At 43.3% G+C, this 20,365-nt stretch overlaps 1 protein-coding gene across 2 annotated transcripts in view; it reads left to right on the top strand.

Moving 5' to 3' along the window:
- The window catches only part of EGFL6 (EGF like domain multiple 6), a 57,066-nt gene that overhangs the window by 10,582 nt on the left and 26,119 nt on the right, over positions 1 to 20,365 (top strand). For both annotated transcript variants that reach the window (XM_012807154.1, XM_003793060.2), the window contains exons 2-5: positions 6,978 to 7,090; positions 11,854 to 11,946; positions 16,132 to 16,251; positions 19,151 to 19,270. In XM_012807154.1, the coding sequence (XP_012662608.1) occupies positions 6,978 to 7,090; positions 11,854 to 11,946; positions 16,132 to 16,251; positions 19,151 to 19,270 (446 nt within the window). The remainder of the gene's footprint in view (positions 1 to 6,977; positions 7,091 to 11,853; positions 11,947 to 16,131; positions 16,252 to 19,150; positions 19,271 to 20,365) is intronic.

Below are 20,365 nucleotides of genomic sequence, written 5' to 3' on the forward strand. Positions count from 1 at the left end.
ACCTCAGATTTCTGAGTTTCACCTTTTCACCTGAAGGCAGGCATATGAAAGCAATAAAGCTCAAGAAAAAGAGGATTTCTCTGGAGAACTGTGGTAATGTGCAAACAGTGTATGAATTTCATCTTCTGGTAACTTTCTCCCGTTAGTTAACCCCAGGTGGTGTACTTTACAATCCAGAATAATTGACTTTGACCAGTACGTAGGAAATAGGTTTGGCCACCTGTACCAAGGCCCCTGGGCTGGTTTCTAACGAGGCTTTTAAAAAGTATCAGATTTCAACAAATCTCAAATTTGGTTTTGTGTGATTTCACATCTAACTGTTTTCAAAATCTTGTTGGAGCTTAGTGAGCTCAACCTACATCTATGGGGGCTGGATTATGTATCACAAAGGCCTTGATACTCCAATGGCTTGAAATCCTTCTATAACCCTCTGGAGCCTACAGGACGGACAGAATGTTCTCCATGGACACAGATCCTTCCCTTCTGGCTCCTGCTCATCTTCCTGCTCCCTCTTCACCCTCCCCATTCCCTATGCTACCCCCTCACTCCCCTACTCCTAACACATACCACTGTGTGTGCTCAAATTTGCGGGCTACCAACTTCTCATGTTCTTAGTAGCCCACCCTTGACAAAGCTGTTTTCTCCACCTGGAATGCCTTCCCCACCATATAGCCTCCTCCTATGTCACCTGCATAAGTTCCACCAGTCACCAGAATTCATATAGGGTTCCAAATTCTCCAGAAAACCCCTCACTCACCCATTGCAACCTAATAACTCCTGTATCTTCCCCTACCTCCTGCAGATCTATCCTTCTGGTAAAGGTCATATGTCAGAGTATAATTATCTGTTTACTTACCCATCTTTGCCCCAAGACTATAGGTTCTTTGTAGGCAGGGGCTACTCGCATATACCTCCTATAGCCCCAGTGCCTACTATAGTACCTGACTGTATAGTGGCCTAATTTGGGGTAGACAAATGGATAGGTGAACAGGTGAATAGTTTGGTGAAGTGTGTTTCTATCTGGATTCTAACATCAATAAAATACTCAGTTTTTCTTGGCCTTAGTTTCCTCATGTGTAAAATGATAGTTGGAACTGAATGACATCTAAGGTCACTTTCCTTAAGGTGAAATTCTATGATCATCTCCCCTTCCAGTGAAAATTTATTCCTATAAACATAAAGGAAACCTTGGCAACTATGAGTGTGCCTTGCAGACCTCCAACTGCAGGAGGTGTAATTGACCGAGGACCCCCAACTACTCTGCTCTTGGAAATCTATCACCACTTTGAAGTGAGGCCACAACACCCACAGGTTGTTCCCACCAATGACCAAGCTCAGCAGGGATGCTCAGGCAGGCCCTTTCATGGGAAACATGGCTCTCCTTTGAAGGTTGACACATCTAATAATATTAATCCTACTACTGGAACTAATAGAAGCAATCAGTTAGGGAACATTTAGTGTGCTTGTCACTGTTCAAAGCCCTTTTATTATCACAGACACCTTTAAGGTAAATACTTTTGTTTTCCACATTTTAGAAATGAGATAACTGAGGCATAGAAAGGTGAAGTTACTTGCTGAAGGTCAGAGAGTTAATAAATAGTAAAGCCAGAATTCAAAACCAAGAAGGAGCTAGGCACAGTGGCTTACATCTATAATCTCAGCACTCTGGGATTGCTAGGCCAAGGCAGTTGGTTTGCTTTAGCTCAGGAGTTCAAAACCAGCCTGAGCCACAGCAAGACCCTGTTTCTAAAAATACAGTGGCTGGGCATTGTGGCAGGTGCCTGTAGTCCCAGCTACTTGGGAGGCTCAGGCAAGAGGATCATTTTAGCCCAGGAGTTTGAGATTGCTGTGCGATAGGATGCCATGGAACTCTACCCAGGGCAACAGAGTAAGACTCTGTCTCCAAAACACACACACACACACACACACACACACACATATCAGGAAGGAAGGGGATCACAGTCCTAACTACCATGTCATGCAGCCTCTCAACACCCAGAGTTCATCCTGTTCTCTTAAAAGAAAAACTCTCCCCATTTGGCTTTCTTGACACCGTACTAACCTGGTGTTCCTCTGGGTCTCTTTCTGAACCTTTCTGTTCCTTGGTCCACCTCTTAAATTCTAGTTTCCTTGGGGCTCTGCCCTGTGCCTCTTTCTTTTATACTACAGCCATCCTATAGATTCAGTAACCATCACCTGCACAATTCCCAACTCTAGTCCTGCTTCCTGGAATTCGTGCCAAATACCCAGTTTCCTACTCAAATATGTCCTCTATGTTGTCTCTAGTGAGCACTCAAAATCACCATGCACCAAAGAGAACTCATTATTTACCCTATTGCTCTTCATAGTCCTCATCTAGATTCCTCATTCCAGAAACATGGCACTGCCTCCTACCTGACAATGTATCCATCTCATGCTCCACTTGCCATTGACTGGAATGTGAGCTGGGCAAGAGCAGAGATTTTCTTATTTTCTTCTTGTTGCTGATGAACTCGGGAAGATAACCAAGTTCCTGATACATTGTATGTGCTCAGTAAATATTTGAGAGCAAGTAAATGAATAAAGCAATGACCAAGTCTTTTGTTTCCACGTTGATTCCATTCATTTATCCCCACCTCCGCTGCTGCTGCTCTGGTCCAAGCAACCTGAATCTATCTTCCAAGCCAACCGGCATCCTTTCTTCCATTCTGCCTGCCTCCAATCTGTTTTCCAGACTGCTTCCAGGATAATGTTTTTTCAAAAAGAAAATCTTATCAAATATCAAATAAGTTTCATACTTAAAACCCCTTTAGTGCTGTCCTATTGCCATTGAGATATAAAACTTCAAAACCCTATGGCTCTTGCCATAGTGTAGTGGTTAGCAAATTTTCCTAAAGCCCCAAAGCCCTAACTTGACTCACAAGACCTTCTGTGATGTAGCTTCTGCCCACCTCTCAAGGCTCATCCCTCCCCAGCCAACTGCCTCTCTCTGGTCTTCTACCGGTTTCTCAAGCACAAGCATGGCATCTCTTAGGCTGCCCTTATTCTATTCCACTACCTGTGATATTCTTTCACTCCATGTGGTTGACCCTTGTCCACCTTAAGTCTAAGGAGAGCATAAAGATTGCACCCTCAAAAAGAAGACCTTGGACCCCTTAGATTGGATTATCTTTCTTTGTTTTCAGCTTCTCCGGCAGACTTAATATGTTTAGTCCTCTATGACACTAACACCTTTGTCTAAAGGCTCATGAGTTGGGGACCCTGTCTGCCAGGTTTATCTTCATATCTCTCCCACCTAGCACAGTGCTCAATACTTAATTAATGCTCTATTGAGGATTATACTGGGGGTTTTGGCATCAGGAAACAGGTAAGTCCCTTCCTCTTGGGTTTGGGGAGCATATTACTTGCATCTCTAAGATTTTGTTGCTAGATTGAAATCTAATGAAATGAGTCCCACAATCCTTATAAAAATATGGAATTAAAATCCCGTAGGCAATTCCTTCAAATGGGAGCCTTGGGGGAAAAAATTTGAGAAATAAAATCCCATAGGCAGAATTTTTCCCTTTACAGCTTTCCTGTTTATTGTGTTTCCTTTTTAAGTCCAACTCAAATGTCACCTCCCCGGTAACATCTTCCTCCTCTTTCCTGGGCAAAGTTAGTTCCTCCTTCCATTTGCTCCCCAAACCTCAGCTTCATGTTGTTAAAGGTAGAGGTGAAAGCAGATGGGAGGACTTTGTCAAGATTTCTTACAGACATTTACTGTTAAAAAAAAGGGGGGGGGGACTTTCTGAATATTGACATGGAAGGTTTGTTTGCAGAGTGAGAAAAAGTTACATTACCTTGTTCACCAAGGTACAAGGATAGTTGTTTTTAATGATTAATTTCAATCTTGTCCTCAAATGTTAAGGACATCAAAAACAAATAAACCAGTTAAAAGTGGTCAAAGGACCTGAATAGACATTTCTCCAAAGAAGATATACAAATGGCCTATAAACACGTGGAGAATGCTTAACATTAGCCAACAGGGAAATGCAAATAAAAATCAAAAGATTCTGCTTCTCAAGCACTAGGTTGGCTATGATTCTTTTAGAAATGAACAATAGTGTTGGCGAGAGTGTGGTGAAATTGGAACATTTTCTCATAGATTGATGGTGGGAATGTGAAATGTTGCAGGATTTTGGGAAAAAGTCTGGCAGTTCCTCAAAATGTTAAACATAAACTTAACATATGTCATAGTCCAGTCTGCTATAACAAATTATCATACATCGAGTGGCTTATGAACAATAGAAATGTATTTCTCACAGTTCTGAAGGCTGGAAGTTCAAGGTCAGGGTGCCAACATGGTCAGGTTGTGGTGAGGACTGTCTTTTGGGTGGCAGACTAACAACTTCTCAAACTAGCTGGCTTTCTGGCCTGTTCTTATAAGGGCACTAATCCCATTCATAAAAGCCCCACCCTCATGACCAAATTGCCTCCCAAAGACCCCACTTCCAAAAACCATCACATTGAGATTACAGTTTCAATACATAAAACTGGGGGGACACAAACATTCACTTCATTGTACCATATGACCCAGCAATTCCACTTCTAGGTATATACCCCAAATAAATGAAAACATACACACACACAAAAACTTCTGCACCAATGCTCACAGCAACCTTATTCGTAATAGCTAAAAGGCAAAAACAGCCCAAATGCCCATCCGCTGATGAATGGATAAATAAAATGTGGTATATTCATGCCATGGAATATTATTCAGCAAGCTCTTTCTCAGAGCATTGTAGTAATACGTACCATGTTGTCCTATACCATAATGCAGTGATTTTCAACCGTTGTGCCATGAGAGGATCTTAGGTGTGCCATAAAAACTTTTAAAGATTATTGAATTGTTTTTGAAAGAAGTTCAAAGCATAGTAAGTATATTCTTTTTTTTACTCTTTTTTTCCGGATCAACATAATTTAACTGTGCCAGGGAAGTTTAACTATAGGTTCAAGTGTGCTATGAGATAGAAAAGTTTGGAAAACGCCGGCCGTAATGCATCTGTATACAGTAGGCTGTGACCTTAAGAGCAGAGGCCAGGTCCTTTTCATCATTGTACTCTCTGTGCCTAAGAAAGCCCTGGGAACATAGCAAGCCCTCAGTAAGTGCTTAGCTTGAAAGCAGTAATTAACTTGCATAAAATTCAGACCTATCTCAGAAAGCACAAGGGAAAATGTACCTGTCTTTGTCTGTTGAAGAGCCCAGGAAACAGCTTTACAGTGTACTTAATCTATGTGAGGAAACAGTCACAGCCCTCCACAGAACATTCAACACAAGCCTTTTCTTCCAAAACCTGGTAGCTACCCTATTCAACACCAGGACAGTAAGTATGCAAATAAGCAGCGACCTTTATCTGTGCCTACACCATTTAGGGACACTTGATGGGTGATGGGGGCTCATTCTTTCAGGCCTCTGGGTCAGGGGTCATCAAGTTACAGCTCTCAGGCCAAGGCTGGGTTTGAGACAATCAATCCTCTTTGTATACAGCCTGTGTACTAAGATGGTATTTATTTATTTATATTTGAGACGGAGTCTCACTCTGTCATTCTGGGTAGAGTGCCATGGCCTTAGCCTAACTCACAGCAACTTCAAACTACTGGGTCTAAGTGATCCTTCTGCCTCAGCCTTCCAAGTAGCCAGGACTACAGGTGCCTGGCTAATTTTTCTATTTTTAGTAGAGATCAAGCCTTGCTCTTCCTCAGGCTGGTCTCCAACTCCTGAGCTCAAGCGATCCTCCCACCTCAGCTTCTCAGAGTGCTAGGATTACAGGTGTGAACCACTGCACTGTGCCAGTTTTTCTTTTTTTTTTTTCAAAGACAGAGTCTCACTTTGTTGCCCTTGGTAGAGTGCTGCAGCATCACAGCTCACGGCAACCTCCAACTCTTGGGCTTAAGCGATTCTCTTGCCTCAGCCTACCAAATAGCTGGGACCACAGGCACCCAGCACAATGCCCAGTTATTTTTGTTGTTGTTGTTGCAGTTTGGCTGGGGCCCGGTTCGAACCCGCCACCCTTGATATATGGGGCCAATGCCCTACTCACTGAGCCACAGGTGCTGCCCCGGTTTTTCATTTCTAAATGGTTGATGAGGAATCAAAAAGAGAATACTATGTCGTGGCACCTTTAAAGTCCATGATATTCAAATTTCGGTGTCCAGAAATAAAGTTTTATTGGAACACAGTCACACCCATCCGTTTACTATTTCCTACGACTGCTTTTGTGTTGGACAGAGACTTTATGGCCCACAAAGCCTAAGATATTCACCATCTGGCCCTTTACAGAAAATGCTGGCCAATCTGTACTCTACAGTAAAAGAGTTTAGCAAATTGTGTTTCCCAAAGGCCATGTGGAATGAGAAGGAGCCCTGGGCTACAGTCCTTCACACCTGGCTCTGCTGGGGCTGTGACTCCAATCCACTGGGCTGGAGTTGCCTCCGTATAACATGAGAGGGCTTCATTGAAGGATCCCAGAACCCTATTAGCTCTTAATCATCTGCAGTGTGTGGTGATTTCAGTCAGTTCATTGATTCCCAAGTGGCCAATGGGGTAAAGGCACAGAGCTCTTGTCTGGAATGAGGCCATAGGGCCAGGGAGTCACATTACCACACTCAGCACAGAAGCAGACGCAGAACTGGCTAGCCACTGAGCCTATACAGAGGAGATTTGAAACCTGGCACTCTACAAGGGACAAAAACATACATTTGGGGACACTTTCATGGGCCTTAGTTTTATAAATGATGTAACTCAATTCTTTTAACTCTGGAGAAGAAGGAAATGATTAAACTAATTATTGAAAAAGGTTAGCAATCCCAAAATTCAGGGTTGTAAAATCTAGCACTTACTGTAAGCTCGTTGAAATTAACCAGGTGACTGACACCTCTCTGATTCCTTTGCTGGCAGGGGAGAGTCTCTGTTGCCTCTTCTGTTTTCTCAGTATTAACATGTGGTTCTTTATTTGCAGTCCAAGGGATCTTGGGTTGTTGACATCAGCACGCCAGCCTGGGGTCTGTCACTATGGAACCATACTGGCCTGCTGCTACGGCTGGAGAAGGAACAGCAAAGGAGTCTGTGAAGGTAATTTTTGTAAAACCTCAGACCCTGCACTTGGGCCAGGGTCCTTAGTTTTTTATTTGTGACACTACAAGCTGTTAAGAAAATTGCCAGTGCGTTTCCCAAGGGTAGGGAAATGGAGATGGACAAAAACAGGCCAACAAATTCCTCCTAATTATAGTTTTCCCTGATTTCCAATGAAATATACTTTTAAATTATTAATCATTCAACCAGTAGGCTTCAGCCACAGAAGTAAGCCTTTCATCCTATACCTTTATTCACATTTTTAAAAATCCACAGCATCAGTGTGCAAATGATTTCAAAGATTTTAAGGGTTTTTTTTTTTATTTTTGTGCACATGTTGCCTTTGGTGTCTCTCAGACCACATGTTAGGAAGTCTAAGTGAGGCTTCTTTAATCAGGTCGGGGAGGGCAGAGACAAGCACAGAGTTTCGCCTTTTGTTGTTTCTTATATGACCGTTCCTAATGACCAACACTTGCAGTGTAGAAGGATCAAATCCACATTCCTCCTCGCTGACTGACCAGGGACTCAGGGCAGGAGTCCTGAGTGCTGGTGCCCCTGTCCCTGCATGCCAGCAAGTATAATACGCCTGAACCTCTCAGCCCCTTATCTGTTAAGTGGGATAATAACACAACTGCAGGTCTCATAAAAGCACTAACATGTTAGCTATTTTTAGGAATACCAATGCTACCTTCTTCCTCCACTCTAGCTGGTTCAAAAATATCTGGATTGACCATAGGTGGGGACAGAACTTGACAATATCCAAAATCCATGAAATCACAGAAGACATTTATATCGTTCTCACATGCTCCATGTTATGCAAAACTTTCTGTTATCATAGTTTCCTTGTGAAGAGATGGGGAGAGCACGAAGATGCTAGAAAAAATAAAGATCGTCACTGTTACTTAGTTAAAGAATGTTAGAACACCCCCTCCTGATTGGATTGATAGTGTCATGATCAAGGCCATTGAGAACCAGACTGATGTAAGTGACCGTGGGCAAGATCGGTAAGCTAGCTGGGACTCCATTTCCTCCTTTGCAGCCTGGACAGAGTAATACCTACCTCCAAGGGTAAGGAGTGTAAGCGTTAAAGGGTGTGCTCATTACCTGGCACGAATAGAAAATACCCCATAAATTACCACTGCTTTGGAAAGGACCAATACGCTCCATTGCCACAGACTTCTGCACCAGCTGATGGGGGATTAAATGTGGCTTTATTCTTTTCCAAGACACAACATAACACATTTTTATTTGAAATCAGTGAGGTGGAAAGGGGCAAAAACCACGTGAAACACATGATTCGGGATCTCTCTTACAGCCGCACGAACGTCGGCACCTGTCATAAAACTTCTAAGACCCGGCATGTCGCTGGTGAATAAATGAGGGTAATCTTCGGCTTTCTGAAAGGGCTAGTCTGTAACCGGATCAGAGTAGTTTGGTCACAATACACATGGCCGATCACATTCGTGGTGCTTTTGTGGACTATTTGATCCCACAGGCATGAAAGAATTTAAAGCAGAATGTTAAGAGGGCAAGTGCAGAGGGTTCAAGGAAAATGCTCGCTATGTGAGTTTTGCAAGCTGAAGAGATTATTGTTCAAGTTTTAAATTGCAATGCTTTTTATATCCAAAATGCATGTGCTATTTTATTTCATTTACATAGTCCTTCTTGGTTAAAGTTATATGTTCCTTGAAGTACCAAACAGCAGGGTATCTAGTCCCTGATCGCTGGGTTTCTGATTTCTAGCCAGAGCATGTGCTGGGTAGACGTGACAACACATATCAGCCTGCCCGAAGAAGCTGAGCCAGACCTCAGGCTGTGAGACCCTAGTGTGCCAGGCCTTCCTCTCCATCCATCTGTTCAGACTTCATTTCTCTCAAGGCCTGTGTCCCTGCATGCTGGAGCTTTCTAGCTCTCAGCCTCTACCCTGTCTAAATCTGCTCCCAGGACTGGGTCTGATTCACTTGATATCATTAACCTTAAAATATATGTTACTTTGGCAAGATAGAATAGAGTTGTCCATGAACAAACCCCAAATGACGAGCTGAACAAGAGATTTTTACTTTGCCTGAAACATGCTTGAATCTTAGGCCATTTTAGACGCAAACTGAGTTTCTTGCTCTTTGCTGTGGATTGGCTGTTCAAGTCACAGATCCAAAGTTACTGTAAATTGAAAACATGTTTCTGAAGCTTTGACCTTATAGCAAGGGTATTATTCACCATTTCTCCTGTGTTCCATTTAGCATGTATCTGGGTTTTCCTATTTGGATCACACTGGAAATCAGTTTCCAGAGAACAACCAGAGGTCTCTGGGACTTAAAACGTAAAATGAAATATTTATTTTTCTAACATCTGAATTTAAAGCTGCATCTCCAAGTATATATCCATAACAAAATAGACACTGGAAATTAAATTCCAGCCCTTAAAAGTAAAAATTCTTTTCTGAGGAAGCACTTTTCCCCTATGATTTGTTCAGAGCCATACAGCATCCCCTCATTAAAAGCCTATACCTATTATTTTATTCATTATTCAAAAATATTTGAATATTCCACGTTTATAACTCTATATTTAGTGTTGCAAGAGAAACGATGATGAATGTTTAAGTCCCTAACCTGAAGGCACTTGGAACCCAGGAGAAGGTAGAAGTCAAGGATGGCCAAAATATGCCTAATTATTTAGTTAGACAAAGACTGATCAGTTTTACAGGAGAGGCCTGCCAGAATTCTGTGGAGTTCTCAAAGTTGAGCATAAGTTCGCAGAAGGCTGGAAAAATCTGTGAAGGCTTCTAGAAGAAAAGGTCACACCAGGTGGTTCTTGAAGAGTGGGGAGGAGATTCACCATTGGAGGGCCAGGGAAGGGTACTCTAGTGGTAACGGGTAGGAAAAGGCAGAATACAAAGGGTAGTTCTAGAGACAGCAGGCAATCTAGTTTGGCCACAGTGTTGCCTATGTCCTGGGGGGAGCTGGACAAGAAGGTGGAGGCCAGATCCTGTTGAGCTTAACTTGTTTAGGATACCGGCACTGTGTTCAAGAGGCACCAAAGATTATACAGTGACCTCTGTGCAAGTAGTGGCATGAGCTGAGCTATGCGTTTGGAATGTCACTTTGAAGTCAGGTTTCCTAGAAGCAGAGCTTGAAAGGGAGATTCTTGTACAAATACAGTAAAACTTCTATAAGTTGACCACCCAAGGGACTCTAACAAACTGGTCAACATACAGAGGTTGTCAACATAAGGAACTAGGCCTATGGTACAGATACATACATGTGGTGCATATCCAGTCTATGAAAATTCCCTCAACTTAAGGAGGTGGTCAGTGTAGAGAGAGAGTCATCTATGGAGGTTCTACTATATTTCATTGGCAGTGATCTTATGAGACATGTGTAAAGGAGTGGGCGGAGGAAGTAAGGCAGCTAGGCAGATGGGTGCTTTCAAGAGAAGTTTGTCTCACCCTGATTCCATAGGGACCTCTAGGGCATTTATTGCACCATAGAGTTTGTCCTGGCAAGAAACAAGGCATTAGGGTGTTAGATCCCCATACCAGTGGGGCACCATCACAGGCCGCGGTGGGGAAAGCAGGGAGAGAGAGGCTTTGGTGTAATTTCCCGGGTATCTGTGAGCAAGGCTATTCCCATTAGCTAGACAAATGTTCAGTGAATGGGTTAGTAGTAGAATGAGATATAGGATGCTGCCATTGATTCGTTTGGAAACAAACAAGTAGAGACAACTGAGATTTTGAGTCCAGGTAACTAGGAGAGGAATGGTCACGTTAATAAAAAAAAAAAATAGGGTCTGTGTTTGTAGGGAAATATCCTGGGATCTTTGGGAACTGGCCTGCTTAGAAATGGGCCAACTTCGAGCCAGAGGAATCCACGGATGGACAAGTAAGCAGCATTCCTTGGCATTTGCTGACTTCTTTCATACTGTGGCTATTTCCTGAGCTCCTACTGGATCTAGAAACTGCTGAGAGTCCTCGGTACCCTGAGAGCCTCCTTTCTCTCTCATTTGTTAGTTTTTTCCTCCCTCTCCCCTGCTTCCCTTAGGGTTTTCCCATTTTCCTTTTTTGCTATCTACAACTCCCCCCCATCTCCTCTCTGTGAGCTAGACTCAAGCTATCATCTTAGACTATTTTTTTCTTGCCCTCCAACTCAATTACTTACAACATCCTATTCCTGTTGTTCATCCCAACACTTTATTCCCTGAAAAAATATTTACTGGGTGCCAACTTTGTGTCAAGTATTGAAATGTGGAAGTGAACAACACAGAAAAACAAATCCTGCCTTTTGTCATGGTTTCCCGCGCCTCCACCCTCATCATTATCAGCTTCATCGTGTTTTAGCCCCCATCCTTAGGGCTAGAGGTAGCACCTCCCCAACTCCAATCTGGGGATTGTTCAGTCTTACTCTGGACCCTCTTCCTGTCCAAACATTATACTTCTATTCAGTGTTTTGTGCTTACATACAAAACTGGCTGACTGTAGTCTGGGAGGCCTATATTTCTTTGAATACCACTGGAAGTGTGGTGGTGCTAAGCGAACTCACAATAACCTGGCACGCGGTGGGTGCAGAGGGCAAGGTGATCGTCTTCCCAGACAAAGGACTTTCTGGGATCTGAAAGCTGAAAACAGACTAGAGAGGAGGCCAACCATCCTCTGTACGTCCCCATGGCGTTCTCTGCCACCCAGAAGGTGACTACGTCTGACGCGCTTGCATTTCCCTGAGCTGACTACTCCTGTTCTTTTGTCATCAAGACATCTTTTCTTTTCACAGCTGCCTGCGAACCTGGATGCAAGTTTGGGGAATGTGTGGGACCAAACAAATGCAGATGCTTTCCAGGATACACGGGGAAAAGCTGCAGTCAAGGTCAGTACGATAGGCCAGGGTCACAGGCCAAGTTAGATGGTTGCAGTGGTGCTGGTGACACAGTGCCGTGGGCAGGATGTCTTAGGTTTTCTTAATGTTGAATCTTCAAATGAAGATGGTTCCAGGACAAGATTTTTCAAGCTCTTCTCCTTGAAAAATGTAAAAATGTTGATGTTTCTGTCAAGATGCCCAACAAAAGACCTCCCCGCCTCACAAATAATTCTGTTGTTACTTATTTTTTTATTTTTTGTTGTCTTAATATGTAATTTTATTCAAAATTTGTGGTAAAATAAAGGTAATGCTTTTATGTTATTTAAAAGTTCAAATGGTACTCAAAACATAGAAAATACACCATCCCAGCCTTCCTCTCTACCTGTGTGGTGTGTATTTTTATTTGAAACAATCCACCAGTGCAAAAGAATATAAATGAAAAAGTGAGTTTCCACCCCTAATCCTTACTCCATAGTTAAGTTTGTCCTTGATCTTCAAAGCCCTTTTCTGTGATAGTACAAACGTATTTCTCATAGGTATCGTTGTATGTCAGTGTATACAGAGCTAGCTGATAAGACTGTATCCTCATCCCTGTGTAAATACTTTTCTTTTATGCAAAAATGCTTCATTTAACCACTATAATTGATACTGTCTCCAATTTTTTGCCATTACAAACAGTACTAAATCAAACCTCCTTCTAGGAATATCCTTGCACTCTTGAGTCAGTATTTTGTAGGAGAAATATCTACAAATGGAATTGTTGGGTTGAGTCACACATATACTTTCATTGAAATGGGTATATTTAAAAAAATAATTTGTGACTTTTATCAGAGACTATTTATCGGAAGGCATTACAACAATTTATAATGTCTAGAACAGTGGTTCTCGGTGTGGGTGGTTTTGACCCCCAGGAAGAATTGGCAGATAAAATATAGACACCCAGTTGAATTTAAATTTCAGATAAACAACAAATAGCATACATATTTTCTAAGTATTATATGGGACTTCAAAAAGCGTTAGTCGTTTATGTGAAATTCAAATTTAACTGGGAATCTTGTATTTTTATTGGCCAAATCTGGGAGCCTGCCCCCAGGGGACATCTGGCAGTATCTGGGGTGTTTGTAGGGGTGTTAGTGGCATCTAGTGGATAGAGCCAGGGATAATGCTGAACATCCCACAATGCGCAGGACAGCCCCCAACAAAGAGTGGTCCAGCCCCAAACATCACTAGCACTGAAGTTGAGAAATCCCGCTCTAAATCTGGTGAATAAAAGTACACCATTGATGCAAAGGTGATTTGGCCACCCAGAAGACACTTGGCAATGTCTGTACACAGTTTTGGTTGTCACAACTGGGCATGGGAGGTTCTGCTGGCATCTAGCGGATGGACCCCAGGGGTGCTGCTAACCACCCAGGCACTGCACAGAATGGCCCTCAGAACAAATAATGATTGGGCCCAAGATATCAACAGAAGTTGAGAAACCATGACATGAAGAAACGAGTCCCCAGTCCTGTAATGAAACTGAGCAAAGAGCACCAATCCATTTCAGCTGCCCTTAAGAAAGGCTTCTAGGATTCTAGAAAAGGGGACAGAGAGTTTGAGAGAAGGCCAGGCACCCACTCCGCTCTGCCATTCCCAGCCCTGCCGCTAAGCCGAGAGGTTAGCCCCATGTACTGAAATAACCATTCTTTGAGCTGCCAGCCCTGCAGCCTTGGGGAGGGAGATTGGATCTCTTAATGATCTACCACCAACATAGAGGGCAGAGCCTCAAAGGTGCTTCTTAGAACTGCATCCAATTGCTTGAGAGAGGAGCATCAGGAATCATGCTATCATAAGCCACAATTCAGCTATATCCCTTAGCAGAGGTTTATACCACAAAGCTTGTTTTTCCATATGTTTTGGATTCTGTGCCAAGATACCTTCTCAAGAGATTTGGAATACAGAGATATTTTTCATGCTAATTTTTGAGTCCCAGTAAAACATCAGCATTGAAAGAATCAGTTGGCTTGAGTTTGGGGGCTGCCTGTCTTCCCCCCACAGCCTCCCTGCCCCGTGGCAGCCTGATCAAAGTCCACATATATCCATTAGTGGCAATAGGCCTCAACTGTTGTCTTTACTAAAATGCTCCTTCCAAGAGACAAATGAGTCACTTCTGAGTTAGGGCCAAGTGATGGAGTGTTCCTGGGTTTCCCATTATGTCTGACATTGTCTCCTTTCAAATCTGCATTGCTCAATTGTCCCCTTTGAAGCCATCAGAGTCTGTGAGGGAGACAGTAGGGTAGAGGGGACAGTCAGTGATGAGAAGGTTTCAGATGTCTAGCTAGGGCCTTGGAAAATGATTGTAAAAGGACCTTTTCAGAGGCAAAAGCAGTCACTTCTTATTTTCAAGAATGTCACCATGCTGAATTTTTTTTAATTTACCTCCTTGTCCGGTGAACCATGCCGAATTTGGTTGGTCTTCCCTCTTTGTGTAGTCCTCGGGGGAGTTAAGCCAGGAGGCCCCCTCATGACTACATTTCCAAAGACAAGATTCTCAATCCATGATCCCTTTTAAGGTCTTATTTTTGTTCTATATCATTTTTTTATTTTAATAAAAATGTTATTTATTCTTAATGTTTACATTTTATTTTAGAAAACACTATAAAACACACAGAAGAAAGTCATCCTTGAGCTTACCAACCTTTTTGGTGTCAGGGACCAGTTTCATGGAAGACGATTTTTCCACAAACGAAGGGCTTGGGAGCAGTTTTCATATCAACCTGCAAGCAATTGATTTACTCTGTGCAGTCAAACCTCTCTGCTAGTGATAATCTGTATTTGCAGGTGCTGCCCAGTGCTAGCATCAGCACCTCTGCTCTACCTCAGCCTGTCAGGCATTAGATTCTCATAAGGCAAGTGCAACCTAGATCCCTCACAAGTGCACTTTCCAGTAGGGTTTGTGCTCCTGTGAGAGTCTGGTGCCACTGGTGATCTGACAGGAAGCAGAGCTCAGGTGGCAGGGCTAGCAATGGGGAGTGGCTGTAAATACAGATGAAGTTTCCCTTGCTCGCCCCCCACTCACCTCCTGCTATGTGGCCCCATCCCTAACAGGCCACAGACCAGTACTGGTCCAAGGCCTAGGGGTTGCGAACTGTAGATTTAGAGTATATTTTTCCTGGGCTTTTTTTAAAAAAATAAATTTGTGATCAATTTATTACATAGTTTTATAACCTTTTATCACTTAACATCCTGCAAACATCTTTATGTGGGATTAAATATCCTCCACCTTCACCACCCGGAGTTGCCTGACAGCTTTCTCGAGAAGGATGTGAGCCCTGGTAGGTGGCTAGAGAAGAACCACTCAAAATAGTAAAAACTGAAAGGAGAAGAAGTCAGCAGCAGCCATCATAGGCTGTCTGGGATAATGGTAAAGGCAGAAAAACTGCATTGTCTACTTCAAGTAATATACACATAAAATTGTGCATATATAAAAAAATGTATAGGTCTATGAATGTTCTCAAACACCCATGTAACCAGTATACAGATCAAAAAGCATAAATGAAGCCCTCCAAAAGACCTCATATGCCCCTTGCTCCCACTTACACCCTGAACAAAAGAATCATATCTTGACCTCTTACATCACAGACTAGCTATGCCTGTTTGTGAGCTCTGTATGAATGGCCTCATACAATATGTACTCACTTGGGAGATTCATCCATTGTGGTAGGGTTCTGGTCTCAGGGTGGCGGAGTATTCCTTTGTGTGAGTATACAAGTTATTTCTCTAGCCCTCTATCAGGAGGTATTTGGATTAATTCTAGTTTGGGGCTATTAAGAATAATCCTGTGATGATCATTTTAGTATGTGTTTCGGCTTTTTATTTTTATTTTTTTCTGAGCACAAATCCATGTTTCTGTTGGGTCTAATCGCTAGGTCCTGGATATGTCTATATGTAGCTTTGGGAGATTCAGGCATGCAGTTTTCTGAAGTGTTTATACCAGTTTCTATCCCTGCAATGGCTTCTGGTCATTCCCTGTTTGCTCTACATCCTTACCAGTCCTTCAAAATAGAATTTTATGGTCAGAGAGAAGGCAAGTAAGCACAGGGTCCAGGAAAGCCAACCCACTCATTCTGCCCAAGATCGGGGTCTGATGTTGCCCTTCTGGATGTTTCCTAATTCCATTCACCGCTCCCCATTTTCTAACCGCCCCCACAGACGTGAACGAGTGTGGAGCGAAGCCCCGGCCGTGCCCACACAGATGTGTGAACACCCACGGCAGCTTCAAGTGCTTTTGTCTCAGTGGCCACATGCTCATGCCAGATGCCACATGTGCGGGTGAGTTTTCACAGCCAGGCTGCTCTCAGTCAATCCGGGAGCCTTGGCTTTGGCCGTTTGATGCTTGGGGGAAAAAAAAAACTGACTTGCATGATAAAAAAGAAAAAAAAAATCCCTAATATTGCCCCAGGCTAAAACATCTTTGGGCACTTACTTTTAAAAAATGATGGCAAAATGCACATAACATGAAATTCACCATCTTAGCCATGGTAAAATGCACGATTCAGTGTCATGAGCACATCCACCAGGCCACGCCACCCCCACCGCTATCAAGTTCCAGAGCATCTTCATCCTCCCCAAGTGAAACCAGACCCATTAGCAGTCACCCCCCGCCCCCGTCTGGCCCCTGGAGACCACTAATCTACTTTCTGTCTCTATGGAATTGCTTGTTCTGGATACTTCCTGGGGGAGGGACTAAATTATCTATCTGTCTCTATCTGCATCTCTACATATGCGGGGACGTGTTGGGTTTCTTCATGAAAATAAGCACGTGGAACAAAATAAGCGTGTCTTTTAGGGAGGTGATACATTTCAATTCCATCTCTGGACATCCATTCTTCCCACCAACTACCTTTCTCACGCCCCTTGCCCCACTTCCAAAGATTAGTGACGCCCTTTGGAAATATATTCCGACTCACTCACATTCCTGAAAAGAAAAGCCCTTCTGTGATAAAGAAATCCCCATGTCCTGCGGGAGGGGGAGAGTCTATATCCAGTCATGTATCGAGAGGGAAGGCTTTTCAGGTTTTATGTTGCAGCCGAAAGGCAAAGCCGTCCTCCCTGCCCTCCCTCCCCTCCTCCACCCCATCTCTCTTCCTCCACCCTGCAGCTACTAACAAACTTCAACCCCTGCCTTTGGCCAGTGTGCTATGGTTGCGCAGTCACATGGACTCCCCGGCCCATCCTTGGCTTTCCCAAGGTCGTAAAGTCTTGTGTGGTGCATGGCTCACTCCCCCTCCAGCTTTTTCTTGTCCTTTCCTCCCTGGCCAAGTGTCCCACACCACAGAGTCATTTAGACCTTCCTTCAGCAGCCTAAGAGATAAAGCAGGCATTTGAGGGTCTTTAAAAATATTCTTCTAATTATAAATTAAACAGAAACCCACATGGAACCAATGCACTGTTTAATGAATTCTTATAAGTCATGCACCCTTGTAACCACCACCAAAAAAAACTTTACCAGAACTTCCTACCCTGGCCCCCCACCCCCCACCACAGGGACTCTATCTAGGCTTTTAGAGTAATCACTTCAAGTTTCTAAAAAGATAGACTCTAATGGATATTTCTGAAACATTTCATGAAAGCCCAGTCAGTGCCAAAAAAAGATCTTCCTTCAAGTAAAAAGATTGAATTAAGTTAATTTTGAAGATTAATTTTGAAAGAAGACAACTAAGGAAAAAAGAATAAAGAAGAAATGAGTGATATAACCATGGGTGGGGTTTGTTGCCTTATATTGGGTCCTTACCCCTGTACCCTCTTTCTATTTCTATATATCTAGGGGTTACCTGGGCCTCCCTGTTTAGAGACCAAAGCGTTCAGGTAGCCTAGACCCTCTCCTGGGTGCTGATTTGATCCCACCTGGCCCCTTGGGTCTCTTTGTCCAGCTGGGTGACTAGTATGTTATGGAGGGGGTGGAGGGAAGCAGTTTACCCCCTGTGTCGTGAACTTTGGGCTGGAACTATATGAGTTTCTTAGCCCCCACACATACTGGACCCCTGCTAAGGAAATGCAGTTTTTGTGAGAAAAGTTATATTTAGCAACGAATGACAGGAAAATCCAATTAAATCCTCTCATTGATTAAAAAATCTAGAGGTGGCTCAGTGCCTATTGCTCAAGCGGCTGAGGCACCATCCACATACACATGAGCTGGCAGGTTGGAATCCAGCCCGGACCCGCCAAACAACAATGACGGCTGCAACCAAAAAATAGCTGGGCATTGTGGCGGGCGCCTGTGGTCCCAGCTACTTGGGAGGCAGAGGCAGGAGAATCGCTTGAGCCCAGGAGTTGGAGGTTGCTGTGAGCCATGATGTCACAGCACTCTACCCAGGGTGACAGGTTGAGGCTCTGTCTCAAAAAAAAGCTAGAGGCAAGCAGTTCCAAAGCAACTCAAGAAGTACTAAGTCTCTGCCATCTTCAAAGTCTTGATTTTATTCTCATGTTTGTAGCCTCATAGTCCCAATATGGCTGTCCCAGCTTCAGAGAGAAAGTAGACGAAACTTAGCAGGTAGGGGTGATGCAAACAAACCAATGCCTCTTTCACCCCATCCCTCTTTATCAGCAACATCTTTTTCAGAAGCTCCACTCCCTCCAGTGGACTTACCTTTGTACTTCTTTGACCGCTCCTTGCTGCAAAGGAGGCTGGGAAAATGACAAGTGTCTGGCTTTCCAGCCTCAATGGTGGGAATGGCAAGAGTTTTTAGGCAGCTGATTAGCCATATCTGCCACATATTGTAGTACAGACACCTCACAGAACAAGTCTTGTGTCTCAAGTGATTATCACTGAGCCTAGGTGTTCACGGGAAGATCTCTAGAATGGACGCTTTTACCCTAATTACTCAGGTTGATAATTTACATTAGGTGCATTTCAGCCTATACAGGCCAGTCAGATGACATAAAGGAGTCACTAGAGCACATACAAGAGGAGAGAGAGATGCAGATGATCAAATTCAATGCAATGGCCAACAACATAGACCATGGCTGGGGTTCAGCCCAGGGGCCACCAAGATGCCTGTCCAGCTCAGATTCCTTTCGGCTGTCCATTTGGGACTCAGATAATGACTCTTGCCTTCTAATACCATTCTACCTGTTCCATGTAATGTCTCAGAATTCAGAGATAGTTTCTTAGTAAGCATCTTTTTCATCATTTCTGGAGAAAAACGCTAATCCGTGTCTCCTTTTTCAGACTCTAGGACGTGTGCCATGACAAACTGCCAGTACGGCTGTGAAGACACAGAGGAAGGGCCACGGTGTCTGTGTCCATCCCTGGGACTCCATTTGGCCCCAAACGGGAGAGTCTGTCTAGGTAGAACAGGGAGGATTACCTCCTCCTCTCCTCCTCCTCCTCTTTCTCCTCCTCCTCCTCCCATGACTCCCCCTTTGCTGATCTCCTTTTTTCATTCATCAGAATCAGCATGTTGACCAGATATTGCAAACTTCTAAAAGTACCTATTTATGTCCATTTCTGAGACGATGTTTTAGCCACATATGCCTAGACATACTTTGGGATGCTAAAAAGAACATTTCTCTATTATTTTGGATTGCCTAAGGCCAGAGTGGAAAAAAGGTAACTTTATTTTAGTATATTTACCTTGCACATTTCTTCAATTACTATCCAGGAGAAGCTACACTACTTGTATGTTATCATTTAATGAGTAAAATCCTAAGGGCCATTGGACTTTATTCTGGATTTTAGCTAATACTTTCATTGAAGAAGTTGATTTATTTTTTAGATATAACATTATTGAAAATAGTATGTGCTTCTACATTAAGTTAGCATGTAACCACTTTCATAGTGTCTTTAAAACTTGCTCTACATCAGTGGTTCTCAGCCTGTGGGTTGCAACCCCTTTTTAACAATGAAAATACATTGCAGCATTAGGAAGGTTGAGAACCACTGCTCTACATGGTATGAAGTAAGTATTCCATAGTTAATTCTGACTGGGGAAATGAGCAGATTGAATCAATAATGTTCATTAAAGGAACACATAAAGCCTTTATAATTCTGAATTTAGTCAAATTCATTGGCTTAGAACTTTTGCTCTCTTGATCTCCCTTATTTTGTGTCTTAGTTTCGGATTCTGCAGAAGCTGAATCAGAGCAAGTAGTGAATGTGGGACATAATCCCAGGAAACACTGGTTGAGGGGTAGGAAAGTGACCCCAAGAAAGGAAGATGCCAGGGCCAGGTGAATTCAATGAGCAGAGAGTAGATTAAATAAGCTGTAGGCACCTCTGAGAGCCGGGGGTGGGGGGGGAAGCTGCCTCTGGGTTTCTCCCTCTGAGACAAGGGTGCTGGGTGTTTATCTGTCAACTCCTGCCCTTCGATGATGGGGGCTGCTCTGGGGCATGTCTCCCCAGTACTCCCAGCCTGGTGGGGAGCAGAACTGAATGTTGCAGGTG

This window comes from Otolemur garnettii, unplaced genomic scaffold (assembly GCF_000181295.1).
Source record: "Otolemur garnettii isolate 467f Iridium unplaced genomic scaffold, OtoGar3 scaffold00065, whole genome shotgun sequence".
Classification (NCBI taxonomy): domain Eukaryota; kingdom Metazoa; phylum Chordata; class Mammalia; order Primates; family Galagidae; genus Otolemur; species Otolemur garnettii.